General features: G+C 37.7%; 1 protein-coding gene across 8 annotated transcripts in view; it reads right to left on the bottom strand.

Annotated features, from left to right (window-relative positions):
* The window catches only part of DOCK4 (dedicator of cytokinesis 4), a 434,871-nt gene that overhangs the window by 118,587 nt on the left and 298,576 nt on the right, over window positions 1-17,708 (bottom strand). For all 8 annotated transcript variants that reach the window (XM_060244887.1, XM_060244888.1, XM_060244891.1 and 5 more), the window contains exons 25-27: window positions 16,731-16,865; window positions 13,423-13,521; window positions 10,693-10,787 (exon numbers count right to left, since the gene is read on the bottom strand). In XM_060244887.1, the coding sequence (XP_060100870.1) occupies window positions 10,693-10,787; window positions 13,423-13,521; window positions 16,731-16,865 (329 nt within the window). The remainder of the gene's footprint in view (window positions 1-10,692; window positions 10,788-13,422; window positions 13,522-16,730; window positions 16,866-17,708) is intronic.

The following is a 17,708-nucleotide window of genomic DNA, read 5'->3' as shown; positions in this document are numbered from 1 at the left end:
GTGATGTTCTTTGTAAAATGCCTTCAGGACAGACTGTCAGATTTTCCAGTATGCAGAAGGGTGGGAAACATTGTTCTGTACAATACAAGTCTTCCTTTCTTATAGAAAATTTAAGTAATGCTGAAGAGTACCAACTTTCAGCAATCAGTTCATTCTTACTGGAGTTTTCTAGTTTAGTCAACAATATCAGAACTACACCTGTCACCATGCAAAATAGTCTAGATAGTAAATTATTTGTGTACTCTGCTTCATAGCCACTGTCTTGGTTGAAAAGAATCAGCATCATGGCTAGTGATCAAGTAATATGAAAATATATATCATGCATTCCATCTTCTCTGGGAGAGAAAAGGGGGATTGTGGATAAAATTATGGATGATCTCACTGTATTTTGTATTAGTCAAGTTTCTACATTGTGTTTACACATCCAGATCCTTCTAGATTGTATTTGGTCTTATTTCACATTTAGTTATTAGTATGTATCTAGGACGTGACGAGAGGGCTTGCACAATTCAGTGAGGCTGTGGGCTATGCCATGCAGGGTCACCCAAGATGGACAGGCCACAGCTGAGAACCCAGACAAAATGTCATCCACTGGAGAAAATAATGGCAACCCACTCCAGTATCCTTGCCAAGAAAACTCCATGGACAGTAACAAAAGGCTAAAAGATATGGTGCTGGAAGATGAGCCCCTCAGGTTAGAAGGTACCCAATATGCTTCTGGGGAAGAGTGGAGGGCAACTCCAAGTAACCACAGAAAGAGTGAAGTGGCTGGGCCAAAGCCGAAAGGATGCTCAGCTGTGGATGTGTCTGATGATGAAAGAACAGTCTGATGCTGCAAAGAACAATACTGCATTGGAACGTGGAAGGTAAACTGGATGTAGTCAAACAAGAGATGGCAAGACTGAACATCGACATCTTAGGAATCAGCGAACTAAAATGGACAGGAATGGGTGAATTTAACTCAGAGAATCACTGCATCTATTATTGTGGGCAAGAGTCCCATAGAAGAAATGGTGTGGCCTTTATAGTTAACAAGAGGAAGGCAGTAATGGGATACAATCTAAAAAATGACAGAATGATCTCGGTCCGTTTCCAAGGCAAACCATTCAATATCACAGTAATCCAAGTCTATGCCCCAACCACTGATGCAGAAGAAGCTGAAGTGGACCATTTCTATGAAGATCTACAACACCTTCTAGAATTAACACCAAAAAAGATGTCCTCCTCATCATAAGGGACTGGAATGCCAAGTGAGAAGTTAAAAGATAACCGGAACAACTGACAAGTTTGGTCTTGGAGAACAAAATGAAGCCGGGCAAAGGCTAATAGAGTTTTGTCAAGAGAACAAACTGGTCATAGTCAACATCCTCTTCCAACAACCTAAAAGGCAACTCTACACATGGACATCACATGATAGGCAACACAGAAATCAGATTGATTATATACTCTGCAGTCAAAGATGGAGAAGCTCCTTACAGACAGCAAAAACAAGACCTGGAGCTGACTGCGGCTCAGATCATGAGCTGCTCATTGCAAAATAAAGGCTTAAACTGAAGAAAACTGGGGAAGCCATTAGGCCATTCAGGTTTGAACTTGATCACATCCCTTATGAATATACAGTGGAGGTGAAGAATAGGTTTAAGGAACTAGAGTTGATAGACAGAGTGAAGAACTATGGATGGAGGTTCGTGACATTGTACAGAAAGCAGGAATCAGCACCATCCCAAAGAAAAAGAAATGCAAGAAAGCAAAGTGGCTGTCTGATGAGGCTTTACAAATAGCTGAGAAGATCCTGATGTTGGGAAAGACAGAAGGCAAAAGAAGAAGGGGACGGCAAAAGATGAGATGGCTGGACAGCGTTACTGATGTAACAAACACGAATTTGAGCAGATTTCGGAGGATGATGGAAGACAGGAGGGCCTGACGTGATCAGAATTTCCAGTGCAAATGACACTAACTCAGTCTCCTCCACACATCTTGCACAGAGCTGTTCAATTAGGTTTGATTAAATAGATTTTCTGAAAACCAATTGTCTTAATTTCTGAAATTACTACACCAGTCCTCTTCTTGAAGTAGGGTTTACCTCTCACCTATAGTACTAAACATCACATCCCATCATTACCAAAGAAGCTGAGATTCTTCAAGTATCAGAAAAGCAAAAGTAGGTGGCTTTCATACAGATATCATTCCAACATCCAAATACACACTCTTGAAGGATGGATGCAACCTAAGTTTAATAAAGGGGAGAACCAATGCAAGAAAAACCAAGCACAAGAATAAAACTGCCCAAAAGAAAGACAATACTATTGGAATGGGCCTAAGGAGGAAGGGAGTCTCATGGGTTTTCTGTAGGGATAATTAAAACTAAGACAAATTATTTCAGTGATGACTTCAAACAAAATAATGAGATGGAGTACTGTGAGCCTTTTCTTCAATTGCAAGTACCAGAAGCATGTTCACTGGAAGTTTTCACCAGAATAAAATTTGTAGTAGAATAAGATACATAAAAGTCAGTTTTCAGTAAAACAGAACAAACACAAAAACCTTGAACAGAGTCTTTAGTTATGACCAGTTTTCCCTCTAAGTTGAGTTAGTGTGAGCTAGCTCACAATTTTTTAGGCTCGGGCTCATACATTTTTGTCTTAGCTCAGGAAAAATGGTCCCAGAGCATTTATGCAGTAGCTCACAACTTTAATGGCAGTAGCTCAAGAAGTAGAAGTTTTCTCACAAGACTCTGTAACTTAGAGAGAGTATTGGTTATGACACAGTTACAAACGGCTGTATTTACAAAGAGTTGTATTTTCTTAGAGACAAAATATAACTTTTTCAGGGAACTAGCTCCAAGAAGGTCATGGACTTGGAGGGTTATCAGATGCAGCTGAAGAATATCAGGTGAAACCATAATCAAGTTGTAGCCCAAGGATGTCGAACTCATTTGTTACAAGGGCCGCATCTGATATAAATGTCACTTTATTGTGTAGGGCCATGTGTGCCATAAAATGTAACATGTGGTACTAGAGAGATAAACTTTATAAAGATGATTTCAGATGCTGAATGGCAATAGCAGGTTTGATTGAATTAGGCGTGATATGCAGAGGGGTAGAAGGCATAGAGATATCATTATTGGTAATGAGGCAGGAAACTAGGTCTCAATTTGGTACAGGAGTATTAAGTCATGGAGGATGCACAGAATAAATGGAAATAAGTCTGAAGAAGTGAGGAGTGACATATGAAAGCATATACCTTACCACAAATTTCATTAGTCTTTAAGATGCTACTAGACTCTTGCTTTTTTCTACTGCTATTAGAAACCACAACAACAATATAACCTTCCAGGACATTCAGTTGCTCACCCAAGAGTAGCAGTTCTCTTACAAAGAAATTTCAAAGGGAGATTAGAAAGAGAGGCTGCTGAATTGCAACTGATAATGAAGCTCAAGGCATCCTCCTGAACAGAACTGAACCCTAGGTTTCTTCTCTCATTACCAAGATCTGCTATTATCTTTTGGCATCTGAAAACACTTCACTTTCCAAGATATAAGGATAACATTTTAATCTCGCTGTTATCTTAAGAAATGACTCATGAAAGCTCCTGCCCTGCCACAAATTTTGTTAGTTGTTAAAGTGCTGCTGGACTCTTATTCCCTTCCCCTAATAAAGAATGCAAGCTGTTCTGTTGGGTTTCTCCCCCCCACCCCCACCTCTAAGAAATTGAAATTGAAGTCTCTCTCTCTCTCTCTGCCTCTTTCCCTACTCCCTTCCTCCCTCTCTCTCACTCTCTGAAGAAGTGTGCAGGCAGGTGTGAAAAAGAAGACAGGATTATAAGCCATTGGCAGAGTTTCTACAGGAGAAATCAATTCCTTATAGATGGCTCTTCCATGAGGGTTTGTTGTTCTCATTTCAAGAACAAAGATCTAAAATTGACTCTGTATTTAAGTTAGAGGACTTTATGGATAGGAACAATATTAAAAAGGGAAGACCTATAAAGAAGCTAAGGCAGGTCAGGGAAAAGGAGAGGGGCATCATTCTACAGAAGAATCTTCAGAAGGGGAACAGGATTTTGAGGAAGAATTGGAGGCAGGAAACAAGATTACATAAGAAGAAGAAATGGTATAAAAATGGTAATAAAGAGCAACAAACATAATGGAAAGTAATCAATTGAAATTATTCTCAGTCAATATCAATGGGCTTAACATACCATATAAAAGAAGGAAAACATTCCTCCAATTGTCTAAGATAAAAGCTGATATTGTATGTCTCTAGGAAGTGCACATTAGAGAAAAAGATAAACTTTAGAAAATAAGAAACTTGGGAAACTATATGTGGCTTTGGACTCTAAAAAGAAAAAAAGAGGTGTGGCTATATATATAAGTAAAAATTTAAATCAAGATGTGTTTATGTTACAGATGAATTGCAAAGAGGGGATCAGAAAATTTTAATTGTAAATGTATATGCACCAAATGAAAACCAGAAACATTTTTACAATAAACTACAGAAAACTTTACAGTCGTATGATTTTGAAAATATTTGTGTAGTTGGGGACCTTAATGCAGTCTTTGACAATTTGGAAGATAGAAAGTCAAGCAGACGAACAAAGACGAAAGGTCATTTATTACCCAAAAGTTTTATGAGAATGGTTGATGAATATAAGATATTAGATGCTTGCAGAACCCGTAATCCCTCTGCGAAACAGTTTACCTCTTATTCAGAGAGGCATGAATCCTGGTCTCGAATCGATATGGCCTGGCTTACTATGGAGATGATGAGAGATCTTCTAGATGTTCAGATTATGGCAAGAAGTTTTGCAGATCATAGCCCCTTGGTACTGATGTGGAAAGACGAACCAAGAACTTCGAGATGGAGGTTAAATACTTCACTATTGAATAATAAGCAATTTGTTTCTGAAGTAGAAAAAGAAATGAACTTTTTTTTCAAAGTTAATACACCAACGGAGACATTTCCAAATATTATTTGGGATACTAGTAAAGCATATTTCAGGGGCCTGGCGATCAAATTTAATTCATGGCAGACGAAACTAAAGAGGAAAAGATATGATGAACTACTTATGACTCTTAAAATTAAAGAAGACACCCTTAAGAAGAATCCCAATGCTAAGAATTTGAAGAAGGAGATCAAACTCTTACAACATCAGATGAATCTCTTGTATCTAGATGAAATGGCGAGAAAGATCAAATATATAATTGCCTTTTAAAAGATTGAAAGAGTATATATGGGACAAAGCTAAAATACCTGAGACATGGAAAGAAGCGAATATAGCCTTAATCCCTAAAACAGATGTGGATTTAAAGGAAGTAAAAAATTATTGCCTGATTTCATTACTGAATACCAATTATAAGATCTTTGCAACAATATTATCTACAAGATTAAAGCAAATTCTATCTCAAATTATCCATCAGGACCAGGGCGGATTCTTGCCAAAGAGACAGATCAGAAACAATATTAGGATGGTCATGAAAGTTATGAACAACATGTTAGAATATTATGAACAACATGGCAAAGGTAAAATGGCCCTAATTTTTCTTTTAAAGTTGTTGAAGCAAATGAAATTTGGGGAGAAATTTGAAAAAATGGCGGAGGCTATATAATCTAATCAAACGGCCAAGATAATAGTAAATGGCACATTAACTGATAATATCTATCTTTGGAAAGGTACCAGGCAGGGCTGCCCTCTGTCTCCTTTGTTATTCATTTTGTACTTGGAAGTATTAAACATAGCAATTCGGAACAACAAAGATATTGTAGGCCTAAGAATAAAGGGGGAGGAATACAAGCTGCAAGCGTTTGCAGATGATCAAGTATTCATTCTGGAGGACCCTATGAAGTCGATTACTATCTTAAAAGAGGAATTGGAGAAATTTGGCAGGGTGGCAGGGTTGAGAGTTAACCTTGAAAAGACAAAGATCCTGGTTTAAAATGTTCCTAAAAATGAATCTATAGAACTGGAATGACTATCTAAATTTCAGATAGTTAAAAGAGTGAAATATCTGGGGATATACCTTACAAATAAGTGCAGTACAATATTTGAGGATAATTATTCTAAGTTATTAAAATAAATAGAGCACGATTTGAGTAAATAGAGTAAGCTTCAATTGTCCTTTATGGGTAGAATTACGGCTTTGAAGATGTCTATTCTTCCAAAATTAATGTTTTTATTTCAAGCCATCCCAGTACAGCTAAATAAGACTTTTTTTCATTCTCTGAACAAGTTAACAAGTGATTTTATATGGCAAGGAAAGAAAGAAAGAATAAATCGTAAACTTATGCAGGATTCTAGAGACAGAGGGGGACTATCACTACTCAACTGGGAAATTTATTATAAAGCAAATATACTTGTTTGGATAAAATAATGGATTAAATTAGAGAATAAGAGGATATTAACGATTAAAGGTCATGACTTAAGAAATGGCTGGCATGCATTTTATGGTATAAAACTGATGGCCACAAATATTTCAAGAACCATCTAATAAGGAAGTCATTAATCTTAATGTGGGAGAAAAATAAGGGGAGTTTTATATAATAAGATTCTGAACCTAGTGGCCCAGATAGAGGCATTTATGCAGCTCCATTTGTCAATACACAAGGTGCCTTTAACATATGAAGTTTTGCTGGATAAGGATGGATAATGAGGTCAAGTACTGAACTGTCAGATCAAAATATTACTCTGGATTGGTGGAGAACGGCGCAATTAAAGTCTAGATATAATAAGGACAAAGAAACAGGTTTTTATTTGAAGGAATCTATGTTTGATAAGTTTTTTTTAAAGACTGATGCAAAGCAGATTAATAAGTTATATAGTCACCTTCTCCAGTTAGAAATGCAGAATGAGGTAGTTAAAGATGTAATGATTAAATGGCCAGGAATATAGGTCACACAATCCACTTGGAACAGTGGTCCCAGATTTACTAAGTTTACTAAGATTACTAAGTCAACATCTTTTAAAGAGAATATTTTCAAAATGATATACAGGTGATATATGACTCCAGTGAAATTAACAAAAATGTTTCGGGAGGGACGGTGGCTCAGTAGTAGAGCATCTGCTTGGTAAGTAGAAGGTCCCAGGTTCAATCCCTGGCATCTCCAGCTAAAAAGGGTCCAGGCAAATAGGCGTGAAAAACCTCAGCTTGAGACTCTGGAGAGCCGCTGCCAGTCTAAGTAGACAATACTGACTTTGATGGACCAAAGGTCTGATTCAGTATAAGGCACCTTCATATGTTCATATGTTTCCAGGTCTATCAAATAAATGTTGGAAGTGCGAGAATAATGTGGGAACATTCTTCCACGTTTGGTGGTCTTGTACAAGAATTAAGGAATTTTGGACAAAAGTCCATGAAATATTACAGAAAGTGTTAAAAAGTGTTATTCCTTTTAGGCCAGAGCTTTTCCTCTTAAATTTAATGCCGGATAAAATGGGTAAAGCTGAGAAACATCTGATAATCCATGTTAATACTGCTGTGAGGATTTTGTTAGCACAGTATTGGAAAAGAAATGAATTGCCAACAATGGATGACTTAATTGTAAAAGTAATTGATACAGTGGAGATGGATAAGCTTTTTAATATGCTATCAAACCTAAGAAATATGTTGACAAAAACTGGAATTTATTTTATGATTGGTTAACGAAGTGTTAAAATGTTTAAAATGATAGGAATAAGTTAGAATGCCACCACAATTTGTATGGAAAAAGAGGTTTATGCCAACTAAGAGGCTGTATCTATTTTTCTTTGTTTTTAATTATTTGTGTGGGGTTGTATGTAGTATGTCTGATGCAAATTTTTCCATATTCTCTATCTCCATTTTTGTTGTTGTGGTTGTTGTGTTAATATGTTATTTGTTTTTGTTTGTTATTAACAAATAAAAGGCAAAGAAAGAAAAAAAAGAAGTATACAGGCACACAAAAGCATATACCAGGAATAAAATGTTGTTGGGCTTCAACACTGGCCTCAATTTTTTTCTCTCTGTCTGGCTTTTCCTCCCCTCCCTCTCCCTCTGAGAAGAAGCGTGCAGGCACATAAAATCTATACCTGGATTTCCTTTTCCCCCTCTCTGGCTCTTTCCCTCCCCCTCCCCCCCCTGAAGAAGTGTGTTTGCACACAAAAACTTGTACCCAGAATAAAATGTTGTTGGTTACTGCCACTGGACACCATTTCCGCCCCTCTGGCTCTTTTGCTCCCCCTCACTCCCTAGAGGAGAGGGAAGGGGAGGAGCTCTCAGCCAATCAAGGAAAGGCTTTCTCTGGCTCTTTCCCTCCTCTGCAAAGCTGGAAATAGGAGAGACTGGGCAAGAGAGCTGCGATGCAAGAAACAGGAAGGAGGAAGTTGCAGAGTATCAGTTGCTTGGAAGGCCAAATATATTTAACACCCCTGTTCTAGCCAAAGTATTAATTAATAAATATCAAGCCCAACCAGCAAAAAAGTCTACTAGATAGCTATAGACTAGAGTAGCTCATGATAAGGCTAGATAGACCAGTTCATGATAAAGATAGTTTCCTGAATATGCTGGGGCATCCCACAATCATGCTAATATAGCATGAGCATCTCAGGGCATGAAGCTGTCAGTCTGAAAAAGAGGGACATATTATTCCAATGATCCAACTGATACAATCTTACTCCTAGAATTCTTCTTCATGGTTGGAGATCTTGCAAGAGAAATGAGTCTATGATAGACATTTTTATAACATCATGCATTGTTTCCCTGAAGAAAAGATCATCGACAAGCATTGTATAGAAAGGATTGAAGTATGAGGGAGAAGTCAGCAGATGAAGAGTACACTAGCACAAAAGACAATGGGAAAAATGACTACATTTACCATTGTTTTTGCTGCCAATACACTCCACATCTGCTGACTGCCGTGAAATAGAATGCTGTTGAGGAAAGTGAAGTCCAGGACCGGAAATACATCATTATAAGAAATGCTATCTGTACCTATGTGTAAGGAAGAGATCAGCTTAGAGCCAGCTGATAAGGTAAAGCAAGTTACTGACCTAAGTCTTGCCCAGGAACTGTCCGATTTTTAGTTTGCCAGAGCTGCTAAGTCATCCCAATTAACAGCCTGGATGGAGCAGGCAAAGGAAGCCAGTGGGTCAACTCCTTTTCTCGGCTTCCAAGATAAAGAGGGGGAGAAAAAAGGCTTTTATTATCGCGCACATCTGATGGAGGGAGGAAGTCCTCCTGCCCTTCCAGTCTGGATTTATTTGGTTTTTAACTTATTTGTTGTTGTTTGTAAACTTCTAAAGGCACTCCAATTTTTTCTGTCTGACTAGCAGGGGCATGTGAGCTGTTCTTGCCTTCTCTATATCAATAAAGAGCCTCGACCTGATTTATGAGAGTGAAGTGTGCACCTTTGAACCAGGCTACAAGCAAGTGACCTACAGCCAGGAATCTTACACTATGCAAGGCATAGTTCAAAGGTCTTGATGCATTAATGAAAGAGTACAGGTTTTGAAGGACGGGCTAAGATGTGATTGGTACTAGAAAGAATTTTGGGAGAAGTTGAAGTTTTACAAAAAAGATAGGTTCCACTTGACCAGCAATGTAATTGAATTGCCAGTATTAAAAAGTCCACAGAACAACTTTTACTTGAAATTTTAAAAACTGATGGAAGCTTGTGAATATCCAGTTCAGGACAATTAATTTCAAATTGTTATAAATGTTACAGATCTTGTAAACAGACACAAGCTAGAAATTGACAAAGAGCATATGGAAGGAAATTAATCAATTTATATATCACAGATTCTAGGGGAAAATGTGAAATGGTGGTCTCCTAACAAAAAAAAGCAACTATTATTTATTTATTCATTTCATATTGAGGCTCAAGGTGGATTACACATAAGTGAGTCAATACAATCACCATGATGGGACATTCAATGAACAATGCAATAAGATTAGGGTTGTAGAACAAGTCAATACAACTGTAGCATATGCAACTTGGATTTTTAAAAAGTGAAGTGGGGAGAACTAGGGAAAACAAACATGTCCATTCATTTAACATCTTACTGAAGTAAATTGGAGGAAAGGGTTGTTACATCATCCTCATCCTCTTCTTCATCAATATATCTAATTCTCAACATCGCCAAATCTAGAGCCACGAATAGAAAGGACAGATCTTTCTACAAACCTGAAAACAGCCTCAGGTTTGCAGAAAAATCTGAAACAAACAAAAACATTGGGGGGGGGCAAACTCCTCCCCCCAAAATAGATGTAGCACCTGTAGCTTTAAGAAACAAATGGAGTATTGCTAGCCTTCAAGCCTTGGTTTTTGCCAGTAAAAGACAGGGGAAGGTGGCAGAACCCTTTCCATCATTTTTTTGGCCTTGGAGGGAGGACTCATAATTGTTTACACTTGAGCTAATGGGAATGAATATTTCCCATTATTGCAGAAACAATAGGGTTTTGTGTCGTACATACATACTGAAATTCTAATTTTTGTGCATTTTTAGCAGACAGCTGTTTACCAAAACACTGTGAGCACTGCAAAGATGAATCTCTGTTTTCATAGTAATCAACTTTATCTTGCACTGATCAAACTGCATAAACAGAAATGTTTAAAAATATTTCACATGGTTTATGTTTCAAGGTTGCAAAGGCAAGGAATATTATATACCCTTCTAAATTATGTTTATTGTTCCCCATTTATTTCCCATCAGGTTTGATTTATGCACTTAAAAAGCCTTACTTGTTAGCAACTAAACGCATCACTGTCCAGTCTTTTGGAAACATCTCAGGCCGCAGTAATATTCGAAATACAGTAAATATTTGCAACAAGAAATCCTAGAACAAAAAAAGGGGAAAATATTATTTCATGGATAAAAGAAATATGCCTAAAAATGTTTTGGCAACAGTATTAGGTATATTCTAGTTCTGAAAAAAATTCTAAAGGTTCCTAAGGTTTTTCATTCTCTTTCTTCAGGAAACATTGAAGAAATAAGGTCAAAATGATTTAATGTCTTTGCATGCTAGGTAGAAAACAGATCAGTGTGAAAAGTATGCGTGGAATTTTGTATGTTTGGGATACATATAAAATTCCACTCAAACTTTATACAGTCCACCAGTTGTTTTCACTGACTTTGTGACATATCATAATGGATCTTTTTTCATTGGCATCAGATTTATTTTTTTACTAATCATTAATTCATAGGGTTGCCATAAGTCGGAAGCAACTTGATGGCACTTAATACACACACCATCAAACAGCATGAATAAAAATACTTTTAAAAGCTTCCATGCTGCAAAATCAATGTCCACCATTACAGAATCTTGTACACTAATTTGTATACAAAGGAACCCCTGTGATTGCTGGGAGAGCTATAAAGCACTTTATTTTAAAAAGAGATTTTGTGCTTAATGCTGATTTAAACATCCAAGATCTGTCCATTGTTAATGCTGAGTGGGTGGTGGTGGGGAAATGGATGATATGCTGGGTGGCTTAATGATCTATAATGTTTTTAAGACATTATTTTTGTTTCTTTCACGTGGTTATTTTTGATATTTATTTTCTTTTGAATTACATAAAAACTATCAATGAAATTCCTAAGTTACTGTTAATAACACTGATAAAGAAATAATCTCCTCAAATAATAACATCTTAAAGTATTGTGTGAGGTCCTCTATAGACCCCTAGTTTGTGTAGTAAAATAAAAAATACACATGCAGCTCACTTGTGTGGGATATAAAGGTTTTCTCTTACTAAGAATATTTGCTAAAAATGTTTCAGCTATTGGGAATTCTATCTAGAATATCAACATGAGCTGGCAGCATTTATGATAACCTTGGCAAATGATACTATTTTTTCTGCTGTTGCTGAAACATGCTACACTTTGATCTTAAGAAGAATTCACCAAGATATAAACAAAAAATCCACACAGAAATGCAGAACAAATGAAAAGGCAAAGGAGCATGTGAGTCCCAGCAACACATACTTTGTCTCAAGAGTTTAGCTGGACTGAATATAATTTAGCCTTAGATGGACAGACAAAGACACACAGATATAGCTGTATAGCTGCATCATTCCAAACTTGTTGGAATTCTTCCCAGGAAGGTCCATGTCTGTCATGGACCATCTGAATTACATTCTAATGGTTCTCATATAGATGAATTCCTGGGTTAACAAAAGAGAAACCTGATGGGAGACCTTTTGTGACATGATTTGGCTCTTAGGTATTGAGAGAGAGGGGGAAAGATCTCCATCATGAACATCAATTTCTGTGCCTCAAAATGCCAAGTGGTACCAAAAGAATGACACTAAAACATCAAAATCCCCCAAAGCAACAAACCAATATTATCACAACTGGTGATGAAATCATGAGATCACAATGTACACGATGATCTCTCCTCTCAGCAGTAAGGTCTACAGCAGTTGGACTGGAAGCTGTTTGAATAATATCCATAATCCGGACATCATTTGAAGGGTTGCTTAAATTTCAAAAAGTGTTACTGTCTAGGAGGAATGTGCGCTTGTTTCTCAGTCTGCCAAATGATGCTCATAGCATTGATAAATCTGTGACTATCAGGAAAGATGCAATATTATTTCTGGTGCCTTTTAGGGAGAAAGTGGGAGTTCTAACTGTGTTCTTGGAAAGGTTCTCTGTTTCTTCAATGAGATGGGAAGGAAATGAGCTACAAAAAGCAATGCTGCATTGTTCTAACATTTGTTCTCTGTTCTGTAAAAGGAATGTCTGTTCATCTAAGTACAGGCAAAATGTATTCAGACCCTTAGGCCCTGTATTTCTATAAATCCACACATTATTATGCATCATTCCTACAGCAATTTTAAGGATAAACAGTTTTTAAATAATTCCAAACTTATATTTGGAGAGCCAGTTTGGTGTAGTGGTTAAATGTGTGGCCTCTTATCTGGGAGAGCCGGGTTTGATTCCCCACTCCTCCACTTGCACCTGCTGGAATGGTCTTGGGTTAGCCATAGCTATCGCAGAGGTTGTCCTTGAAAGGGCAGCTGCTGTGAGAGCCCTCTCAGCCCCACCCACCTCACAGGGTGTCTGTTGTGGGGGGAGAAGATATAGGAGTTGTAAGCCGCTCTGAGTCTCTGATTCAGAGAGAAGGGCGGGGTATAAATCTGCAATTCTTCTTCTTCTTCTTCTTGGCAGAGCAGGGATTTCAACCAGAATCCTTCACAACCACTATTTGCAGGAACCACATCAACCATCATACATGAAAAAACTTGCACTGTAAATCTGCAAGTATCTACCAGCTCCAAGAGAACATCTTGTGGATAATAAGCCCTTTGAAATAAAGAAGCACACTTAACCTGCTGTGGTGTGTTTCACATATGCAAATCAATGACCTCCTGTGCAACAGGAAAATCATGTACAGATTGAGAAAGTGGAAAGCATCTGAGAACACTCACAAGGACAAAAGCACAAGTCTGCTACTTATGAATAATACTCACTCTCAGCTCATCCCGTGTTTTGATTTTATCAAGAAGTTGCTGGTAATGCCTGTCGGTCATTTGTCGTAATAAAGACAACAGACACGACACAAATTCTCCCTAAAATATATAGATATATTCATAAGAGAAAGGAAAAGCATTCCAACAGAAATAGGTAAAACAAAGTTACTGATCAATTAAGTGATTTTATACACGAGTAGTCACACAGTAACAAGCAACAGAAAGTGTCTTTCAAAAGAATTGCCTTTTACCTAATTCATTCTACCATGTTGCTGATTTCTTGTTATTAAGTGTTCTTTCCTTTTAAAAATATTTTAGAGACGGCCCAAGTTTCTTAGTATTACATTCACTGTGGCTACCCACTTCCTTGTAATTTTTGAGGATCACATTGGTTTCCTAGGCACTATTACCATGTCCAGCAAATATCTCCCTGTACACTTACTTACTCTTTCAGTGCACACTAACAGTGTAATCCTAAACACAATTATACCCTTTTGAGCCCACTGACCTCAACAGACCACAGATGCAAAAGGTCATTAAAGACAATACCAAAGAAAAAGGTGGCAATGCATTTTAAAAGAAGCAGCCAGCAACCTCCATTGATTACAAGTATTTAACACTATCATGCATCTTTTCCTGTTGTATCTGCATGTATACACATTGATGCATACATTCAGTCTTGGGGCTTGAGATCCAATTCACCAATCCAAATCAAAGGAGGGGGAAAAAATCAGTGGGCACTTTGCCGATATGAGATCCACAGAACTAGAGAAGAGCTTATGCAGGATGAAGGCTCAGCGCCTTGTGCCTGTCAGCTATCACACTGCATAAACGAAAACAGAGATGAAGTTCAGCATAAGGCAAATTTCAGCAAAATCGTATGGAAGATTACAAAAGCAATTTTATCCGTAGCATTGTTCTGAAAGTGAGGCAACGCTGAATCTGAGATGGAAGTCTAGCCTTGTAGTTCAGCACAATTCCACCTACATTTTGTACAATGTACTAATTTGTCTCTTTTTTTATAAGCATAGAATGGATTCCTGACAACACGTGAACCTGCCACCTACACTCAAACTGGGCAGTGTCTTTTTTTCACAAATAACTTTGAGCGTTAGGCTCAGTATGTTGCCATAAGCAAGTACAGTACTGCATGATCTTGCTACATAACAGTATATAATTGCCTTATGCTGTGCTATGAATCATTTAAAATTATGTATTTGATGTGGTGCTTGAAACTTCTCAACACATTTGGCTTTCACAATGCAATGCAAGAATCACAAGAGTTTATTCTTCAGTCCTGCATATGAATAAGGCCTCTTTTTTAAAAAATGTGGAAAGCAACACTATATGCAAATGGCAGTTCTCCAAAGGAAACCCATTTAAATTAAACGGATTCAAACTGAAGCTATACTTATTCCACAAGCCTTATTTGGCGACACTTGCATGTGCGGATTATTAAATAGAACATATTTATATATGTAATATGAACAAGTTATAGCAAAATTTGGCAGCACTATAACTTTGCAAAATTTAGCACAAAGAACTATGAAATCCTGTAAGTACAATCTCTCAAAACTAAAGCATCAGCTTAAGTATGTCAATATTACATCAACATTTTCCATGTGGGAGGGAATGCAAAATTAAGATGTCATATTTTATTAAGATAAGCTATAAAATATTTGCTCTTAGAGCAAGATGTCATTTCAAACCATTTAGTATTAGAAGATATACTTTAAACTCAACATAAAAAGCAGCTCTGATGCAAGAAAAAGCATGACGACTAAATGATGCAATGAAAGTTTTGCAGAGTGAACAAAAAAATAGGTCAGCTGCTCTTTTTAAACCCTTATATGCCTCCCACTGTGTATGATGCCTACCACTTTAACAGAAGGAGAACATACCCTGACATTATTTCACCTATGAAGTTTCCAACCTGCTTACTAAAAATAGGTCTTGAACCTGCTTCCATACATCTGTTTGTATTATTGAACAAGGCAGATTTACACTTCTTTATATTTAGGGCAAATCTGAGTGATATGTCAGAAACCGGAACAATCCCAATTTATTCATTCATTTAGGAAATAAATGCTTGACCTTTTCTTTTTTTCCAGCTGCCTATTCAGAATTGCCTTTTCCAAGCTATATTGCCTTCCTGCAGGGAAAATGTAGCAACAATCCCATAAATTTTCCTCTCCAGGTAGAAAACAGCTCGGGGACAGAAATACTTTGAGAGGAAAAACCACAGGAAGGAAAAGGGTGACATATTATCTTCCTCTGCCTGCTCTTTCAATGATAATTATAGTCTTCAGTAATGAATTTTCAGAAATTGTTCTTACATCTCCTGTGTACTGTATACTCCACTCCATATTTACAAGTGCCCTCTCCTACAATGATAGAATAAGTGGTCACTCAAAGAAATTGAAATTCAATACATTTGTTACATAAGGGTCAAACTGGATGTGATACTTGTCACATTCTCCACAAGGGCTGGCAGCCATATGGCAGCTGTTAGTCCCCATGGAGAGCTCCCTCTAAAAGTGCTGCTGAGATCATGGGGGACAGGGAGGATTTCCCACCTTCCCCTGCTCCATTTTCTTGACCCAAAATGGCACCTGAGGGCATTATTTGCCCTGTTGGGCAGCTGCACATGCACTGATGGTTGCATGATGTGTAGTTGCCAATTGGGTCAATAACACCTCCTGGTGCCATTTTAGGTCAGGAAAATGGTACAGGGTCAGGAGCCCATCTCTCCAGTGTCAAATTCATAGTCAGAACTGGGGCCCCACAACACGTTAAAAAGGAGTTCTCTGTGGGGTCTGTCGGTTAGTTTATGGCTGCCAGTCTCTGTGGAGAACACATTCCAGGGTTTATTCTGAATAGGTTTCCCTTGCACAGAACCTCTCTCAGAACCAATCCTTAGATACTTGATAATTGCCCAATAGTAAGGCTTTCCCATTTTAAGAGATAAAACCTAGGAAATCCAATGTTTTGTTGTTGTTTTTTACTTGGAACACATAAACATGGTTAGTTTAGCACTAACATACAATTTACTTTGGGAATTTGGCACCACATGAAAATGACACAATGGTTCCTGTCTCAGGTTATTTTAGATAAGAGTAAACAAATTAAAGGAGAACAGTTCATCAATGGTTTCTTAAGATGATATTAGTATCTACACATCGTGCTTTCAGAATTGTCCCTTGCCCACTGGGAAGCATTTGTGCATACAGATGTCTATTTTTACAAACTGAAGGATACTGTGTGAGAAAGAACAATGAATTGGATATCAGTTTTTTTCTATAGCTTACAGTAATATCCTGAAACTGAAGTCTTGTTGCAGAACCTGCTGATTGAGGTCGACTTGTGATCTCCAAAATGGTTCTTAGCAGTATATCCAGCAGACTGTTCACAATTATGTCTATTTCTTCCAAAACCGACTTTTCCTTGAAAAAAAAGAAAATACCATTCAGATTGGTGCTAATAAAAAGCCAGTTGTAGTTTCCTTAGCCACCATGTTATTTAAAAGAGAGCTATATAGTTCATCCTGGAATTACCATCTTTGTGTGTGTGTGTGTGCATGTGTGAGAGCACACTGCAGGTCATTGGTAATACATGTCATCCATCATCTTATTTTTTTTAAAAAAAATATTTTATTATAGTTATTTTGCAATATGCAAATGAAAAGAATGAGAAAAATATCTTAGACATCATATTGTCAATTCAGTTCAAGGTAAGAAAAAAATTACCACATTTCTGCAGTCTATACTGTTTGCCACTAACAATTATTGCAGATATAATAAAAGCTGTTGACTCGATCCTCAGTTTTTATCGGAAGATGTGGCTACATCTTGCACTCTGTCACCACTCCCCCGTCATTGGGTAGCCTCTCTGTGACCTACCTACTGTCAGCTCTGTTAGGCCAGAACCCCAACAAAAGGCCACTGACCTTTGAGCAAGACAGTTCTCTGCTGAGAGGTTCTCCTGGAGCCTTACTGGTTACTACTGCCTTTCCTCAGTCCATCTCCCCACCCTCCACCCCAAACAATACTGCCACCATTTTGCTACCTCCAACTAACACTCCCAGCCAAAGCTGCACTTGCCCAGTACACACACCCCCGCCCCTACTGTTCGGGAGGTGAGGTATATATATATTCTATTTTTAAATATGCTAGAAACTCCTCCTTATGGGGCAATATTTCACCTCTTCATTTACAGCACAGTCTGTGGTTGAATCCAGTGTGAACTAATATCATGTGGCAGACATACTTGCTTAAGTAACACTGAAT

Source organism: Heteronotia binoei, chromosome 8, assembly GCF_032191835.1.
Source record: "Heteronotia binoei isolate CCM8104 ecotype False Entrance Well chromosome 8, APGP_CSIRO_Hbin_v1, whole genome shotgun sequence".
Lineage (NCBI taxonomy): Eukaryota > Metazoa > Chordata > Lepidosauria > Squamata > Gekkonidae > Heteronotia > Heteronotia binoei.
Note: the sequence above shows the minus strand (reverse complement) of the source record. Positions and strands in the feature narration are given on the sequence as shown.